The sequence below is a fragment of the Cotesia glomerata genome, linkage group LG10 (assembly GCF_020080835.1).
Source record: "Cotesia glomerata isolate CgM1 linkage group LG10, MPM_Cglom_v2.3, whole genome shotgun sequence".
Taxonomy (NCBI): domain Eukaryota; kingdom Metazoa; phylum Arthropoda; class Insecta; order Hymenoptera; family Braconidae; genus Cotesia; species Cotesia glomerata.
In genome coordinates this window covers 1,852,663-1,869,558 of record NC_058167.1, presented here as the reverse complement: position 1 = coordinate 1,869,558, position 16,896 = coordinate 1,852,663, and the positions used below count along the sequence as shown (strand labels likewise).

General features: G+C 29.8%; 2 protein-coding genes across 14 annotated transcripts in view; both read left to right on the top strand.

Moving 5' to 3' along the window:
• Positions 1-4,911: 4,911 nt before the first annotated feature.
• LOC123272796 lies at positions 4,912-7,414 on the top strand. Of its 2 annotated transcripts, none has more exons than XM_044739792.1 (3): positions 4,912-5,036; positions 5,479-5,524; positions 5,900-7,414. In XM_044739792.1, the coding sequence occupies exon 3, from the start codon at positions 6,009-6,011 to the stop codon at positions 7,065-7,067; it is 1,059 nt and encodes a 352-aa protein (XP_044595727.1). In that variant the 5' UTR covers positions 4,912-5,036; positions 5,479-5,524; positions 5,900-6,008; the 3' UTR covers positions 7,068-7,414. The 2 variants fall into 2 exon arrangements, with proteins under 2 accessions (XP_044595727.1, XP_044595726.1); XM_044739791.1 differs by having other exon boundaries at positions 4,912-5,376.
• A 3,612-nt stretch (positions 7,415-11,026) lies between these two features.
• The window catches only part of LOC123273040 (afadin), a 101,684-nt gene continuing 95,814 nt past the window's right edge, over positions 11,027-16,896 (top strand). For 7 of the 12 annotated variants that reach the window (XM_044740191.1, XM_044740195.1, XM_044740196.1 and 4 more), the window contains exon 1: positions 11,027-11,640. The gene's annotated coding sequence lies outside the window, so the exon portion shown is untranslated. The remainder of the gene's footprint in view (positions 11,641-16,896) is intronic. The other 5 variants (XM_044740194.1, XM_044740190.1, XM_044740193.1 and 2 more) reach the window with 2 other exon arrangements.

The following is a 16,896-nucleotide window of genomic DNA, read 5'->3' as shown; positions in this document are numbered from 1 at the left end:
TAAAAAATCTTAATACTATTTATTAAAAGACTTTACTGTGAAAATATATTTGAATATATTATAATTAATTGATGAATATTAATTTTTTTTTTTTTGAGATTATTTCTTTTAATGACTTAATATTCGTATTAATGACAGCAAACGAAAGCGTCGTTCGTGGTTATTTTAATAAACACATATTAGTATTTAAGAAAATTTTATTAAATACTTATGAAATTTTATTAAATACTAATATAATTTTATTTATATGAAATATAATTTTATTAATATTAACTAAATTTTTTTTCAAGTCCAAATAAACTGTTTTATTACTATTGAATAAAATTCTCTCTCAGTGTAGAACCATATGTTAATGGAGCGAAAAAAAATACATAGCCGTTCCGAATAAATCACTGTAATATATGATTAATTATTAATAATTAATAAATTAGGTATAGAACTCCGTTAACTATAAGGATAAATCATGTATAAAATTTGAATTACTTGAAGTAGCTCGAAAGATACTCTCAAGTTAAGATGAATCATTTGGTCAAGAGGTAAAGTGTCAGTCTGAAGAGCGCGAGGTGTACGGTTCGAATCCCCGTCGGCACCGATTTTTTTTTTTTTTATGGACCTGATCGAGTCAGACATGAACAGATCTGATCAGACCTGAACATGCCTGGCCAGGTCTGATCAGACCCGGTCATTTTTCATACCTGATCAGACCTGAAGACTCATGCCTGTTCATGTCTGATCAGATCTGAACATTTTTTCCCGGGTATAACTATAATTATTATTTCATTATGTTACAGAAAAACCGACTGACAGAAAGAAGTAGAGCAGTGGAAGCTGGATACAAGAAAATGGAGGGAGTGTTAAGAGTGCAAGATTTTCTTGTCCAGTTATTTAATTATAATCAAACCAGATATTATAGTTTGTTTTTTGAGTTAATCTATATTCTCGTCTAACGTTAATCTTACTTTGATTTGATAGTAATGCATCTTTAATTACATTCAAATCTCTAGAGATAATATGATTCCCATTTGTAACTTCTAAATCATTCTTATTTGGGAAAGTAGGAAATATATGTGAATTCTTTACCTTTGCTGTTTCCGCTTTAGTCTTTTCGCGATCTAACTCTGCTTTATACCCTTTTGTCATCACCTTTAGGGCATCTAACATTGCAGCAGAGACTTCCTCGAGTCTCCTAGCTGTTCTTGCAATTGACGTTGCTATTTCTTGAGTCTGCTTGTTTGACTCCAGCATCAACCTCTTCATATCTTCTAAATCTTTATTACCAAGCATTAACATCTTTTTGCTGCTTCTAATTTTAATCTTGGTATTTTCACTCTTGTCTTTAAAATCATCATCATCTTTAGTATCATCATCTTTACTTTCATTCTTACGGTCATCTGTACCATCATCTGTACTCGTCGATTGACCTGGTTTGACAGGAGTTGAGAAGTTGTTCATCCTTTTAAGTGACTCTTTTACATCTTTAATGTCACTAGATTTCGTTGATGAATCTGGATTGCCTTTTGTTTGTTGCATTAAACCTTTGTGGAATTGAGACAAACTGTAGAGCGTGTCCTCAGTTTTCTCAGTCTTAATCTGCAATGCTGGGTCCTTCTCAGCATTTCCAGAATCTTCAATTTTCTCGAAACTTCCCTCACTGTCGTAATCAACCAGTGTAAGCTTTTTATCTGACTCTGACATCTTGTGGTCAATCACTTCACTCAATTTATTTTCAATAAATCAATCACGTACGCAGTGGAAGCGTGCACTGGAGCCCAATAACCTATCAGGTTTATTGAATAAAGTGAAACACAAGGTTTATGTTAAACTGAATCTAGGTTTATTTATTCTTCTAATAAATATAAACAACTTCTAAATAATCTTTGATATCAAAAATATACGTATTATAAAGTTAATAATATTAATAAAGATGCTTGAGTTGTAACTACGTAGTAATACACAAAACAGACAAGTGTCCAAGCAACAAGTGTGTGTCACAGCGAGCGAGCCGGAGAGTGTGGTATATGCAGCTCGGCTGCGCGCGAAAACGACGCCATCACAGTCAAACAATAATCATAATAATTAAGTTGTCGCCTTGAGCGGCATATATAAATATAGAATATAATAAATAATTAAATAACTGGACAAGAAAATCTTGCACTCTTAACACAATCCTATGCATCACAATACTTCATCACAATACTTAGAAATTCAAGAGCATTACATCATTGGTGATATGATTGTTAAATGTTGACATTGTAATGCAAAACATTTTGTTGCTGAAAAAGTCGCTAATAAATATAATTATTTTAATGATTGTTGCCGTCATGGCGAAGTAGATTTGAATCAAACAGATCCTCCAGCTTTAATAAAATCTTGATTTTCGGGAATTCATGAAAAATCACAAAATTTTTTTGATTGCATTAGAAATTTTTAATAGTCTATTCTCTTTTGCTTCTTCCCATGCTAACTTAGCAAATCTTTCTTCTCAAAGACGTTGGTCATATTGTTTCAAGATTCAGGGACAGATATATTATCAAGTAGGGGAAGGGGGGGGGAGTGGGCCCCCCTAAAATTTAGAAGGACTCAAAATTTTAGGGGCAAAGTGGGCCCCCTGAAATTTTTTATAAAAAAGGTGAATAATAAATCATTTATACTTTTAATAATGATTAAAAGTGGTTTTTGTCAAAAAAATTGTCATTGATTATAAAAAGTAAGAAAAAGAAATAAAAAGAACGGTTCGTCAAATTTTGCCATATTGCTTTTTCGTAAAGGGTAATGAGAAACAAAGACTAAAAGAAAAGAAATATGTCAATAGGTTCATTCGCACGCTTTTTCATATTAAAAAATAGCAGATTATTGATGGAACGATTTTATTAAATTTTTTTAAGTCTATAGCTTCGCTGAAAGTTGACCTTTGAAAATTTTTTGTTAGTTTTTTTTTTTGGAAAATACATTTAAAAACAAAAATTTTCTATATGATACGTTTCCGGAAGATCAATTTTTAAAAAATTCATTCATTGTTGGGTTGGGTAAAAATTTTTAAAAATCCTAAAAACAGTTTTTGGTAGTGTAGGAAAGGACAAAAATTTTTCAGCCGAATCAAAAAGGATCGAGTTCAAAAGTGATCAATTTGACAAATAAAATACCCTGTATTTTCTGTAATTCTCCTAATTTTTTAAAAGAAGTAATTTGTTAAAGACGTCATAATAGATAATGAAAGAACAACAGTTTTGTTTGGAAGTGGTCGTAGATAAAAATTTAAAACTATACAAAAATTTAAGATGTTAATATCTCCTGAAATATTGATGTTAGCAATTTAGTGCTCGGGATCTTTTTTGTAGAAAATCAAATTTACTACAAGTTAGTTATTCAAATGTTTTTCGTAGCTCTTCTCAGTGACGAGAAAAGGACAGAAAAACGTAAATTTTATGAAAAAATTGGATTTGGTGGTCCATACTCCCTCGCCAGTGTGAGTTACGATTACGCCACGATGGGTAGTTTTGTGGAACATTCAATTCTAAGTAAAATAACCCATCTTTGATTGAAATAATGCTATGAAATGCTGCTGAGCTGTGAAAATTTAAGGAAACAGCTCGAGTTTTACGTGTATATTTAATGGGAAATCTTTTCACACCTTGATCAAGCTTTGAGAAGTTACATTATCCCCAATGTTACTGAACTTATAATAAGTGATGCTCTAATATATGAAATATGTATAGACGTGTTTTCTATTATTTCATCTGCACGTAACATTCCTGATAGTGGTATAATGAGTGTACATAGGATTCGTGTTACTAGACGTTTACGAAAATGATAATCCTATTTAAATACTCACTAGAAATTTAAACAGTGCGCTAGGCGCGCGCCTTAATTTTAACCAATGATAAATCGTGGCCCGGTTGTTGCGAATTTCGACTTATAACTAACTTCAATACTTTTATATATTTTTATTGAGAGGATTATTTTTGGGAATAATTTTTCGGAGTATCCATTATTTTAGTAAATATCAAACAAGTGAATGCACAAAAGATTTGATTACGGGTCTCTGAGTTATTACTAAAGCATTACTTGCACGCGCGCGCTTGCGCACGAATATCATTTCTAGTATCTTTTTAAACATGATTATTAAAAATTGTTAATTATCAAACATAAAAAATCATCTTATTTTTTATCCCTTAATATTTCTTGTCTGTACTGTCTACTGTGCCGTGTCTTGATTTATTTCTATAAATGTAATTATATTTTTTTGATAACCAACTATTGTCACACTTACATTTTTTATGATCTTAAAATGACCGAAAATCTAACAATTTTAAATTAATTTTTTATTAAAAAAATTAAGGAAAACAAAAAATAAACAAACCAACAAAAAAAAATAAATTGTCGATAACTCCACACGGCGTTAATATACGATTTTTACAAACATGCAGCATGAAGTTTAGTGTAGATGATAATTTTTATACATTGAATAATTTTTCATCATAGGTGTAATATTTTTATTTATGTTAACATACCGATAATAATAATATTTATCATTATGTTATTTGAATTAAATTGCGCTTAAGTATTTTACAGGTAGCAGCGGTGTAGTATAGCAAAGTCGGTTGACGCATGCGCAATTCCAAATTTAAATATACCTATAAATTTTTTAGAAAAAAATTAATTAAAAATATAAAAACGATCGAACAAATAATTTAATTGATCGAACAAACAATAAAAAATGTCAAGCTATCAGAAAAAAAAAAAATTTATAATTTGAGGCATAAAATGCCAACTTCAGAAAAAAATTTTGTTTAATTTTTTATAAATAAACAATAATCGAACAAATAAAAAATTCCAACAAACATTCAAGAACAAACGACGAGCAAACGATTTTTTTATATTAAAAAATTTTTTTATATTAAATTAATAAAAATTGATTTTCGGTTGCCAGATTTATGGTGCTGGTCCTGCCGCCTCGGTCGCGCCTCCAGCGGCCAGAAGTCAAATCAATCCTACCAAAGCGCCAGTCATCGGAGCGGGAAACCCTCTCACCAGGGGTGAGCAGTTACGCGTAACGAACAGTTTCCTACGTATTTTACGTAAACTACGTAAAATACTTAAATTCCGGTATTATACGTCGATTTGTATGCCACCTGGTGGTTATCATTGGACATTGTACATTTTTAAAATTCTAACCGTCTCAACAGTTTTCGCAATAACTAATCTAAACTTTTAATTTTATCTCAAAATGGGTGCATTAAAAAAAAAAAATTTATCAATCATTTTTAAAGAAAATGATTTTGTGATTGAAAAGTTAAATGGTAAAAATATTGCTCAATGTTTAAAGTGCAATTATAAGTTAAAAAATACTGCACAAATTCGGTTACAAAGTCATCGGTAAATAGTTATTTAATAAATATTTATATTTTCATTGAATTAAAAAAAAAATTTTTAGTCATTTTTTGATAATTAATTTTGTATTTTCTTCACTTATTTCAGAAATAGATGTGCTGCCAAAACTACTGATCCCTCGGGAAAAACTAAGGTATATTGCAAAGCGATAATTACACTGAGAAAAAAAAAATACTTTTATTAAGAAAATTTTCTTGATACAAGAATTCATGTTCTTGAAAATTTTCGAGAATATATATTCTTAGCTCAAGAACTTGTTACATTGATTGAAATAATTTTTACTTAATTTAAATAAACCTATTCTTTTGTTTATCTATTATCCAAAGATAAATATTGACGCTCTTCTCTTCAGAAATTAGTAATTAAAAATAATAGAATATTTGATCTCATCGAATTTCTTGAACCAAAAAATTGTTAATTGAGTAAAAGTATTTTTTTTCTCAGTGAATATTTTCAAAAAAACAAATTTTTTTTTATTTTGAATAAATTTTTCTTTACATTTCTATAGGTGCTAAGTAGATCCTCTGAAGAAAGGTCAGCTGATATTTCATTTGATAATCAATCTAAAGCGACTTCAAGCATTTCATCAAATAGTAGGAGTGATTTATCAACTATTGATGAAACTTGTGAAATTTTTCGTAGGATGCAATCTTCTGTTTAGTATTGTTGAATCAATTCCGTTTAAAGAGTTTTTTAAGTCGTTAAATCCGAACTATCATCTGCCATGCAGAAAAACTCTCTCCAATACGTTGTTAAATAAATTACACAGCAAAATTTCAAGTGAACACACAAAAATTAATCAGTCAGAAGGAGTAATAGTGATAGATGGTTGGAAAAATTCGGTTGCAAATACTAAAAATGTTGTATGTATTATTCATACAGCAAATGAACCAAGTTTTTTTTTAAACTCTTGGGATTTCACATTGTTATCTGAAGATACACAACAATTAACTAAAGTTATTGAAGAAGCTGTCGAAATAGCCAAAACAAATTATAATAAAACCATTTATGCCGTAGTTTCTGATAACGCTCCAGTTATGACAGCAATGGGTAAAGCTGTAAATTTATGGCATGCAGGATGCAGCAGTCATCATGGAAATTTACTTGCCAAGGACCTTATTGATAAATCATTTGCAGAATCTATAAATACCATTTTACGTACATTCAAAGCTTCTAATTTAGAACGAGAGATAATAGAAAACGGAGGAACAAAAATTAAATTGGCTTGCAAAACTCGTTGGTGCAGTTATCGTGATGCGTTTCGGTGTTGCTTAAAAAATTTAGATATAATGAAAAAAATTATCAGTAATAAATTAAACAATCCGTCTTTTACAAAATCAAAAAAACAAGAGAAAGAAAAATTAATTACTTTGAATGATCAGATTTTCGATGATTCTTTAATAACAAAATTACAAAATTTCATCGTTTTATCTGATCCAGTTTGTTCATTAATTAATAAATGTCAACAGTCAAATTTTACTTTACCTGATGCAGCTGAAGAGTGGATGAAATTAAACGTTCCAACTGAGAATGAAAAAATTCAAGAAATTGTCCAAAAACGCATTGACAAAGTATTGACTGGAATTTTATTAGCAGTGATTTATTGCATCCAGATTATCAAGGAAAACAGTTTCGTCATACCGATAAATATTATTCTCAAGCTATTGAATTTATAAGGAATGAATTAAATGAATCTTATCATGAAATGGAAACTTATGAAAATAAAGTTGGAATTTTTGAATCATTACTGAAAAAAGGAAATGTCCCTCCAAAATTATTTTGGCAAATGGCCGAAAACTCATACCCAGTAATTTCTCAATTAGCTCAACGATTGATTAACATTCCATCGTCATTAGCACAAATTGAAAGATTATTTTCAAACAGGTCATTTGTTCATTCTTGTCTTCGAAATCGTTTAACACCCGAACGTTCAGAAAAGTTAATCGACATTTATTATACATTGAAAATGAGTTCTGGAAATTCGAAATAAGTATTTAAAATATATATATTGTGTAATGTGTATGTATTATTATAAAATTTACAATGATAATTAATTTAGTTATATACTTGAAGAAATGAAAATTTTTGTACTTGAAAATTGTATTGTAAATAATTTTATTGTTGTGTTTATTAGTAAAGTTGAAATTCACATCAAATATATTTTTAATAAAAATTTTCCAGAATAATGATTTCTTAATTATAAATTATCAGTAAAAGGATGAAATGAATTCGTAAAATATCATGTATCCAGAACAAAGTTTATTTCTACTTTCTATGAAAATTTTTATAATAAAAACAAATCAAATACATACGTAAATAATTACCATATCTAAACTGGTATTTATTGATTATTCTTACATATTTGTTTTAATATTATTGTTACATAACGTTTAGAATTTGTTTTTAATTTGATCATAAACTGAGATCAATAAATTAATCTAATATCACAGAAATTAGTAAGAACTCAAATCTCAGTTATTTATTTATCAAATTTTGATCATTTTTAAAAAATAATTAAAATTTGATTATAAGCTAATTTAATAAATAGAATAACTTTTTTAATTTACCACAGTAAAATAATAATAATAATAAGTTACTTTGATCACAGATTTTCATTTTTTAAGTAACAATTAAAATTTGCTTATAAGCTAATTTAATAAATAGAATAACTTTTTTAATTTACCACAGTAAAATAATTATAATAATAAGTTACTTTGATCACAGATTTTCATTCATTTAATTTTAATGACTGTTGAGTAACAATTAAAATTTGCTTATAAGATATCTTGTATATAATATAATCCTTAGATAAGTTGTTTTAATTGATCACAGATAAATATAAATAATTAAATTGCTATTTACAAGTTTATAAAATGTAAATATACTAATTATGATTTAAAATTACCGGTCTTTCATAGGTTGAAACAAACATTCAATATAACAATCTAATTGTTTAATAATAATTCCTATATCTGTATAATATATTTAATGATTGAAAATTTATATAATATATTCTTTGTTAATTAGCATTCATAAATTTAAGATTTTAAAAAACATCAGTGAACTTAGGCACTAATTTTTCTGGTAAATTTTTACCTAAGTCATACTGATTAAATTTTATCGTACATGCTGGTATTTTTAATAATGATTGAGCCAACATACTAAGATTTGGATTTTGTTCTGAAGCTATATACTCCAAAAAGTTTTTGAACAGGTAGTTTTAGTAATTAACTTTGCAAATAAATCTTTAGAATTTTTAAAACACTCTAATTCCTGCAATCCTGTATCATCTAGTTTATCAATCAAAAATTCATAAACTATATTACTATATTTACTAATTTTCATGAAATAACTACCTCTATATAATGGATGCAAAAAATTTGCCGTCAACGCCCGGAGAATAATGATTTTTTTTAATTCATTGTCAATGATGTCTAAAAAATAATCATTTTTTATCAGTAATCTTAATTTAAACCAATCCTCGATGGCGTCAGCAATATTAAAATCATTTCCACTATTTCTAGTTATAAATTTTGAAAGAAAATCAAATACTGATACAGATTCTTTTAAATTATTCTCAAATACATCATCGAATATGTTCAATGTCGTTTCTCGGTTAAAGTTTCCCAATCCACCAAGAATTTGACGTAGGAGAGGTAAATTATTAAGACATACCGATAATTTGGAATAGTATAAAAACTGAGCATCTTGTTTGACAGCTGATAGAGTATCTCCACCTCGTTTTACTAATTCTTTTTCAACATCAGTACTTTTTATAGCGTTTAACAGACGATTAATTTTGATTTCTAAAGAATCATCGTGAATTGCTGCATAAGTGTATCGACAGTTTCTAAATGACAATCAAAGTGCCACATAAATATAGATTCTGATGGAAGTTGCGATGCTGATGTGGAATCAAGAATACGATTATTTTTTGGTATGTTTATAAATGATATCACAGCATACACTAATATATAATACTTTTTAAGTGCGATCGAGCTTGACTCGTTAATCATTTGCAAATAATTACTTATATAATCACGTTCTTCTCCCAAGATCCAAGACTTTAGAAATAATGTATTATTTCCAGTTCTTGTTATAGCAATAATCTCTAAGCCACTTGTTTGAGCAACATTTTTACAAAATAATAATGTTCCTTTTTTCTCCTTCAAGTTTAGTTTACGATCAGTAAATTTATCGTGAGCTTTTTCAAGTAAAGTTGTCGATAACTTAACTTCACTAGGGACTTCATATGCAGGCCGTAATATTTTACAAAATTTTTTAAAATAAAGATCTTGAATTAGATCAAATGAAATTATTACTATAAAAAAAGTTACTTAAAGATTTCTTCGTTTTTTAGACAATGTTATATTACAGTTATCTTCAGATTCAGAAATTGAATCAGAGTTTTCCCAAATACGCGACTTCCTATAAAATAAATTTATAGTTTAATAATTTTAAATCATAGAGAATAGAAAAAAATTGAGACTAAGATTAAATTTACCTGTGACTCTTCAATCGTTGTTCAGCGGTATTATTCATTATTTTTTTACACTTTATACATGATGCAACTTGTTTTCCGTTTTCACGAATACGCTGAAATCCTCCTTCTTCCCAAAAACTGTACTTCGGTCGACCTCCGCTTGGCATATTTTTTTCTTTATGATATTATAATTCTATGAATTATTAATGTAAAAACTTCAATTTAATTAAATATTAGGTTAATAATGATAAATTTTTAGTTTATATTTATTTATTTACTAATTTAAGTTCATCAAAAGTTCGGTAGATGGTGTTGAAATACCTAACGTAAAATACGTCACGTAAGAAACCCAACCGGTAATTTACGTGTATTATACATGTATAAAACTAAGTATAATACGTTAAGTATTTTACGTGCCCTTCCCTGCCTCTCACTCTCTCCAATAAACAATCCCGCACAAACTCAAATAATCCCGCCTTTTTGCACGCCATAGCTGTGGCGTGATTGTGCATTATTATTATTATTATTATCTAGATTATTATTAGATTATCGATTGTGACCTGACTAATTATAAATGAGACGCTAACTAATTTATGTAATAAATGAGTGAATAAATATTATTAAATACGAATTAATCTTGCAAATATTATCATTATTATTAATATATAGTGTAGTATCCTTTAACCCTTTAACAACTACAAGCTGCAATAAAATAGCGCCACCTATCGGAATAAAAATTTTTTCAAAGATGCATTTGGAATTTTACTCCATCGGGATCCTGGGTTATCGGGATTATACCCAATCGGAAATCTTGGCCATCGGGATCTATCCCATCGGAATTCAGGCAAACGGTTTCTATTTCACCGGAGTTCTGGGTTATCGGGATTATATCCAATCGAAAATCTTGGGTATCGGAATCTTGGTAATCGGAATCTGGGCTATAGGAATTCAAGTCATCGGAACCTATGCTATCGGTCTTATAGGTCATCACTTCCTTGGGCTATAGAGGTCTACCCTGAATTACGACCAAAAAAATAAAAAAAATCCTCAACTCTATTTGATAATTCTGATAATAGAGAGCGCTTCCGTCATCTCGGACGATTAGCATTCGTTGTCATGTAAACTTGACTATAGTATAACCAACCTTTGTAGGTATACCAAGGTAAATGCAAAAACTCGGATACCTGTTCATGTTAAAGAGATGCACATAATATTTATCCAGACAAGATTTGGAATCCTTTTTTGTTATACTCAGTATCTCACGAAAATATCATATAATTCATGAAACTTGTTTTATGAATTTGGAAGTAAATAAGTTTCAAATGAATGATAATCATCATGATTATAGTAAACAATAACAACCAATACAACAATAGCAATAATAATAATGGTAAAGTTAGTGTCAGAGGTGTCGAGTGTCTAGCTGTCAATTAATGACGTTTTCTTACTGCAAGCGGTTATTTTAGTTCATTTTTATGCAACAGCAAGTTTCGAAAATTTTTTTTTTTCGATTTTAAATGAGCTCTTTTGTATACATAAAACAACTGAATTATTGATAGAGTAAGTTTATACATTATAATTATAATAGCGATATTTTAAATCACTGTTAATACTTTATTAACGATAAAGAATTTCCAAATTTAAGTAAAAAAATGAAATAATACGAGTTGAGTTCTTTAGTGATTTGTGGCTATAAATTTTATGTTAGTGAACTGACGGAAATTATCTTGATTATCATAATCATTTATTTTTGATCTACAACTAAGGTAAATATTCTTCATCTTAATTACATTTTAAAGTATTCGTACACCTAAACTCATGAGTAAAGTGAATGTAAATACTAAAACTTATTCTTTTATTTCTTAATACTCATTTGTATGAGTATTCATTACTACAAGTATTCATTAATACTTTACTTTTATGTACGTAAATTGATTTATATGAAGGTTTTAGAATTGTGCTACTCATTAAGAATTTATAATGCATAATTCAGTCATATTTATTAGTCAAACTGCATGATTGCATGCGGTATTTTTAAGCTATTTCACCATCAAAGTATAACCTTGATCTTTTTTTAATTGATGTGTACAATGAAATGGATTGAATAATTCATTTGAGTTACATCAACAAAAGAAAATATTTTTTCAGTGAAGTGAAAATATGAAACAGAATAGCCACTCCTATAAACTAATTACTGTATATAAATTTCTACGCTTTGAATGCATGATAGTAAAAAAGACAAAGGCATAAATAGTAGTTTTGTGCTGTAGAAAAGAAAGTAAATAAATAAAATATTTATAATCAGTTGTATAAACAAGTTTGAAAAATTTTTTAGAATTATCAATAATTCTTTACTAAATAACAATCAGCTTTACAAAAAATATAAAGAATTAGTAACGGTCACAGGCTTCTTGAATTGGTTAATGGGCATGCCCTGTAGTGCTAGCTACCATCTACTGTAGTATTCTATAGAGTACGATTTTTTGACATTTGATATCAATAAAATAAATGTATCACTAAAAACGTGAATGTCCATGCTCTATTTATTAACTAGATTTGAGACTTATACCACTAAGGCTGCATAATTCACTCGGTTAATAGCCAGTCGCCTCTTTTTCTCGCATCACACTCACTGCGAGAAACGGTATCATCCTTGTTGCACTAATGATTATAAAGCTATTGCAGTTTTATGTTTTTCTTTTAAACAAATGAGAATTTCGAAAAAATCGCTATGCTACGAAAAAGATAATTAAAAAATCTATTACTTAGCAGAGCATTTTTTTCAAAATTCTTCTTTTGTCGAAGAGAGAAACAAACCTACAATTGTAGGGACCGGCTGTTAAGCTGGTTAAAAATGTTAAAGAGGTTAATTAGGTAGCTAACTGATCAGCTTAGCCAAATTAGCCGGTTAATTGAGTTAGTTAAGCTTATTGGTTATAAGCTAAACCGGTTAAATAAATAAATTTATTTACGTGAATTTACTGTGTATTATGAAAAAACAAGTAGGAAAATTATAGTAATTGTTTAGAATCGCGATAAAAGATAAATGCCAATTCAATGAAATTTGGAATTTCATTGTGCAAGTCAATACAATAATTCAATTAAATTTTAAGTCTAGATCTAAAAATGCAATTCTATTAAGTGCCCAGCGGAGCGGGCGGGTAACAGCTAGTTATTGTATGACTAGTGATAATTGTTCGATAAATTTCATAACGTTCATTACAATTTTTAATACTTAAAGAATATAATTAAAAATTTTATAATATTTGGAAAAATAATGAAATTGTGAACACTGCAATTTTTTATTTGAAATATTCAATGATTGAACAAAGAATCATTCAAATTATTATTAAGGATATTAGTTTCAACGTATAAATGAAAATAAGACAATTTAGGTACACCGAAGTAATAATGATCATTAAAACAATTATACTTTCGTGTCTACATAATCAAAGGCTTTGCTCAGGTCGAACAGCACTAGTATAGTTAATTGGTTCTTGTCCATTGCTCCTCTAATATCTTCTGTAAGCCTTAGCAATGCTGTTTGTGTGCTCCGGTGTTTACGAAATCCTGATTGAAATTGACTTAACAAGTTATTATCTTCAAGGTAGTTTACTAACTGATTAGCGATTATTCTCTCAAAAACTTTTGCTAAATGAGACAGATTAGCAATCGGTCTCGTGTCCGACGGTGTCTTCGGAGGAGAAATCTTTTTCAAAGGTATTATGTAGATAGTTTTCCAAATTTCTGGAAAGACGCAGGTGTCAAGAGATCTGTTGAGCAAGGCAGTAAAAAAAAGAGTAATTTGCGGGATGTAATCTCTTAGTCATCGCAGATCTAGTCCATCCGGACTTTTACCTTTTGACTTGGAGAGAGTTAATTGAAGAGCTTTTGTTACATCGACAATGTCAATTTTTTGCCAATGGAATGAACTTTCTTCTTGGCGCTAATAGCAGGTCGGAAGACTGTTGAGAAATTCCTCGCTGGCAGTTGCATGCTTCCTAACTATATTTGCATAGTATTCATTTAGCTCTTGTGCATCGAAGAAGTTCAGAGGTGACGAAGAATTTGACTTGGTAAGTCCTAGATGTCTAAGCATACTCCAAACAGTTGATCCGTATGGTAAACTAGATAAAGCCGACTTCAAGTAAGACTCTCGTGCAAGCGCTATTTCAGTTTTTAGATACTTTCTTCTGAGCTTGTAAAGTGCAAGCAGTGCTACATCACGATGTCATTTAGCTCTTTTGTAAAGTTCATCACGCTCCTTGCATTTAATTCTCAGCTCTTTGGTAAACCAGGGACTACTGAGCTGAGTAAAGCTTCTAGTAAGTACTGGTGCATGAATGTCTAGAGCGGAAAGCACATTCTGTTTGAACATAGCAAGAAGATCATTTGGATCTAAATTCTCCGCTACTGAGTTGTCCACTTTCAAGGAATTGAACAAGGAGGTTGCTAAAGCTTCCTGGTCACAGTTTTTAAAGTTCCTAAACGTGACTTTCTTGCTTATTCGCTGCAGCTGGTCTACTTTGTATTGACACAATAAGTAATCATGACCATCGGTGAAAGGAGAATCAGATTTTGCAAAAGATACTAAGTTAGTAGCACTATCAATCAAGATAACATCCAGCCAAGAATCACAATCATTTTTGTGAAAGGTGGCATTGCACGGTATGCAATATAAGGAGGACTCAATGATGAAGTCTTTCAAGTGATTTGCGGTATAAGAGTTTTCCAGTAAGTTGCAGTTTAAGTCCCCTGATATGATAATATTTTTATAGTTAGGCGCAAGTTTAGAATAAACATCAAAAAATTCTGTAAGTAGCATTCCTTTTGGTCTTCTATAAATACAAGATAGTAGAAGATGACAGCTGTTTCTTAAAGTGACATCGACAATCAGGAACTCCGGTTGATTTGAATGATTGGATTCTGAAATGTGTAGAACCTTGACTTTGAGAGAACTGTGGATCAGACAAGCTACTCCGCCTCCTCTAATATAATTTCCTGTATCTGCATGTTTTAAAATACAATCTCTTCGTATAACTGTATAATCATTTAGTGAGAAAATTTGATTATCGAGTGATGGTTTTAGCCAGGTTTCAGTGAGAATAATAATATCAGGTTTTGTTTCATCTACTAGATTAGAAAATTGGGCTATGTGACTTACAAGACTATTTATATTTAAACTTAGGACTTTAAGAGGTGGTATAGCTTTATTTGTAGAATCATCAGCTGAATCATTTTGATGTCAATCTAGCTTAGATAGATCAGAATTACAATTGATACAATATTTATCCGAATTATCGTCCTTTTTGGCAAAAATTTGACCACTTCGGACCCATACGTATTTGAACTTCATGGTCTTGGCTTTTTCCTTCGTAATAAGCAGTAACCTGTGAGTTTCTGGTGGTAGGAATTCGTTGAGATAAATATTTCCTCCATAATTGTTATTAATATGACCAGGAAAAACGGCTTTTACAGGAAGTAGTTTAATTTTACGTTTGGTCTCAAGTACGAAGTCTCTAATCTCAGACGATTTCATGCAGACTAAGAATGAATGCGAGTTAGGCGAGTCTCGATTACTATTCTTATGAGTATTCGATTTGGTCCTGTTTTCAAGTTTTCAAGTTTGTTTTCAATATTAAATAACTACACTTGAAAAAAATTTTTTTTTCTCCCGTCTGGGCGTAAAGCGTCAACTTTAGCCCCTCTGCGCTGAACGAAGTTGACGCTTTCCGCCTCCGTCGAGGAGAAAAATAGTATACACACCATGGGCAGTAAATAAGAAAGCCTCAGATCACCTCGGTTTCGCCTCGGCCAACAATTACCTGTGATCTGAGACATTTCTTACTTTACTGCCGTAGGTGTGTAATGTACTATTTAATTAGTTATTTACAAGAACCCACTGCGGTTTGAGAAAGATGAACATTTTTTTCTATTCTTGACCTTAGAAACGTGTTACTAATTTTTTTATTTGACGATTTGCAGATTTTGAGAAAAATTTTTATGAAAATCAAAGTAGAAAAATCAAAAGGTGATGCCAACATTTATAATGAGATCTGAAGTGTAGTCACCTAATCACAATCTTTTCGTTTTTTTATACTTAAATATGTAGCTTGAACATTTATGGTTTTATTCAAATTATATAATACTAGCAGTCCGCCCCGGCTTCGCACGGATATTTAACAAAAATTTCCAAATTATTCATAATATAAGATAGCCTATGTCACCCGGAGATAGTGTAGCTTCCTAACAGTGAAGGAATTTTTCAAATCGATTCAGTAGTTTCGGAGCCTATTCAATGCAAACAAACAAACAAACAATCAAATCTTTCCTCTTTATAATATTAGTATAGATCAATTGATTAACAATATCCGCGTAGTTGTATATGTTGATAACTTGAATCCGTTTATGAGAATGCATAAAGAAAAATTTGCTGACTGGAGAACAAAATTCTTGGCTCAAGAAAATTTTCGGGTGCCTGAAGGAAGATCAAAGTTGTGTTGGCCGAAGTAAAAATTTTTCTTGAAATTCTATTCTTGGTGGAAGTAATTTTTTCTTAATTCTAATTATCATAAATACTTTATACAATAAATTTTTATATTTGATCGAGATTTTTAGATACTTTAGGAAAGTAGCGCCACCTACTTCAGCTGAGAAAAAAATTTTCTCACCTTGAGAAAATTTTTCTCTTGAATATTTGATACCCATTTTCTATTATTTTAGCGTGCAATTATACATATTGAATGAAAAAAAATGATTCAATATTATTTGATCTTCCCATTTGAGATGTTAATCAATGAAAATACTAATGAAAATTTACTCCGATCGAGATATTTAATTTTTTGGAGCAAGAGAGAAATTTTCTCAAGACAAGAAAATTTACTTCTATCAAGAACTAAATTTTTTGGAGCAAGAAGCTGAATTTTCTCGAAATAAGAAGATTTTCTTGACTTAAATAAATTTTCTTGGATCAAGATACGTATTTCTTAAGAAGGGTTTACATTTTTCCTCTCTCTCGCCCT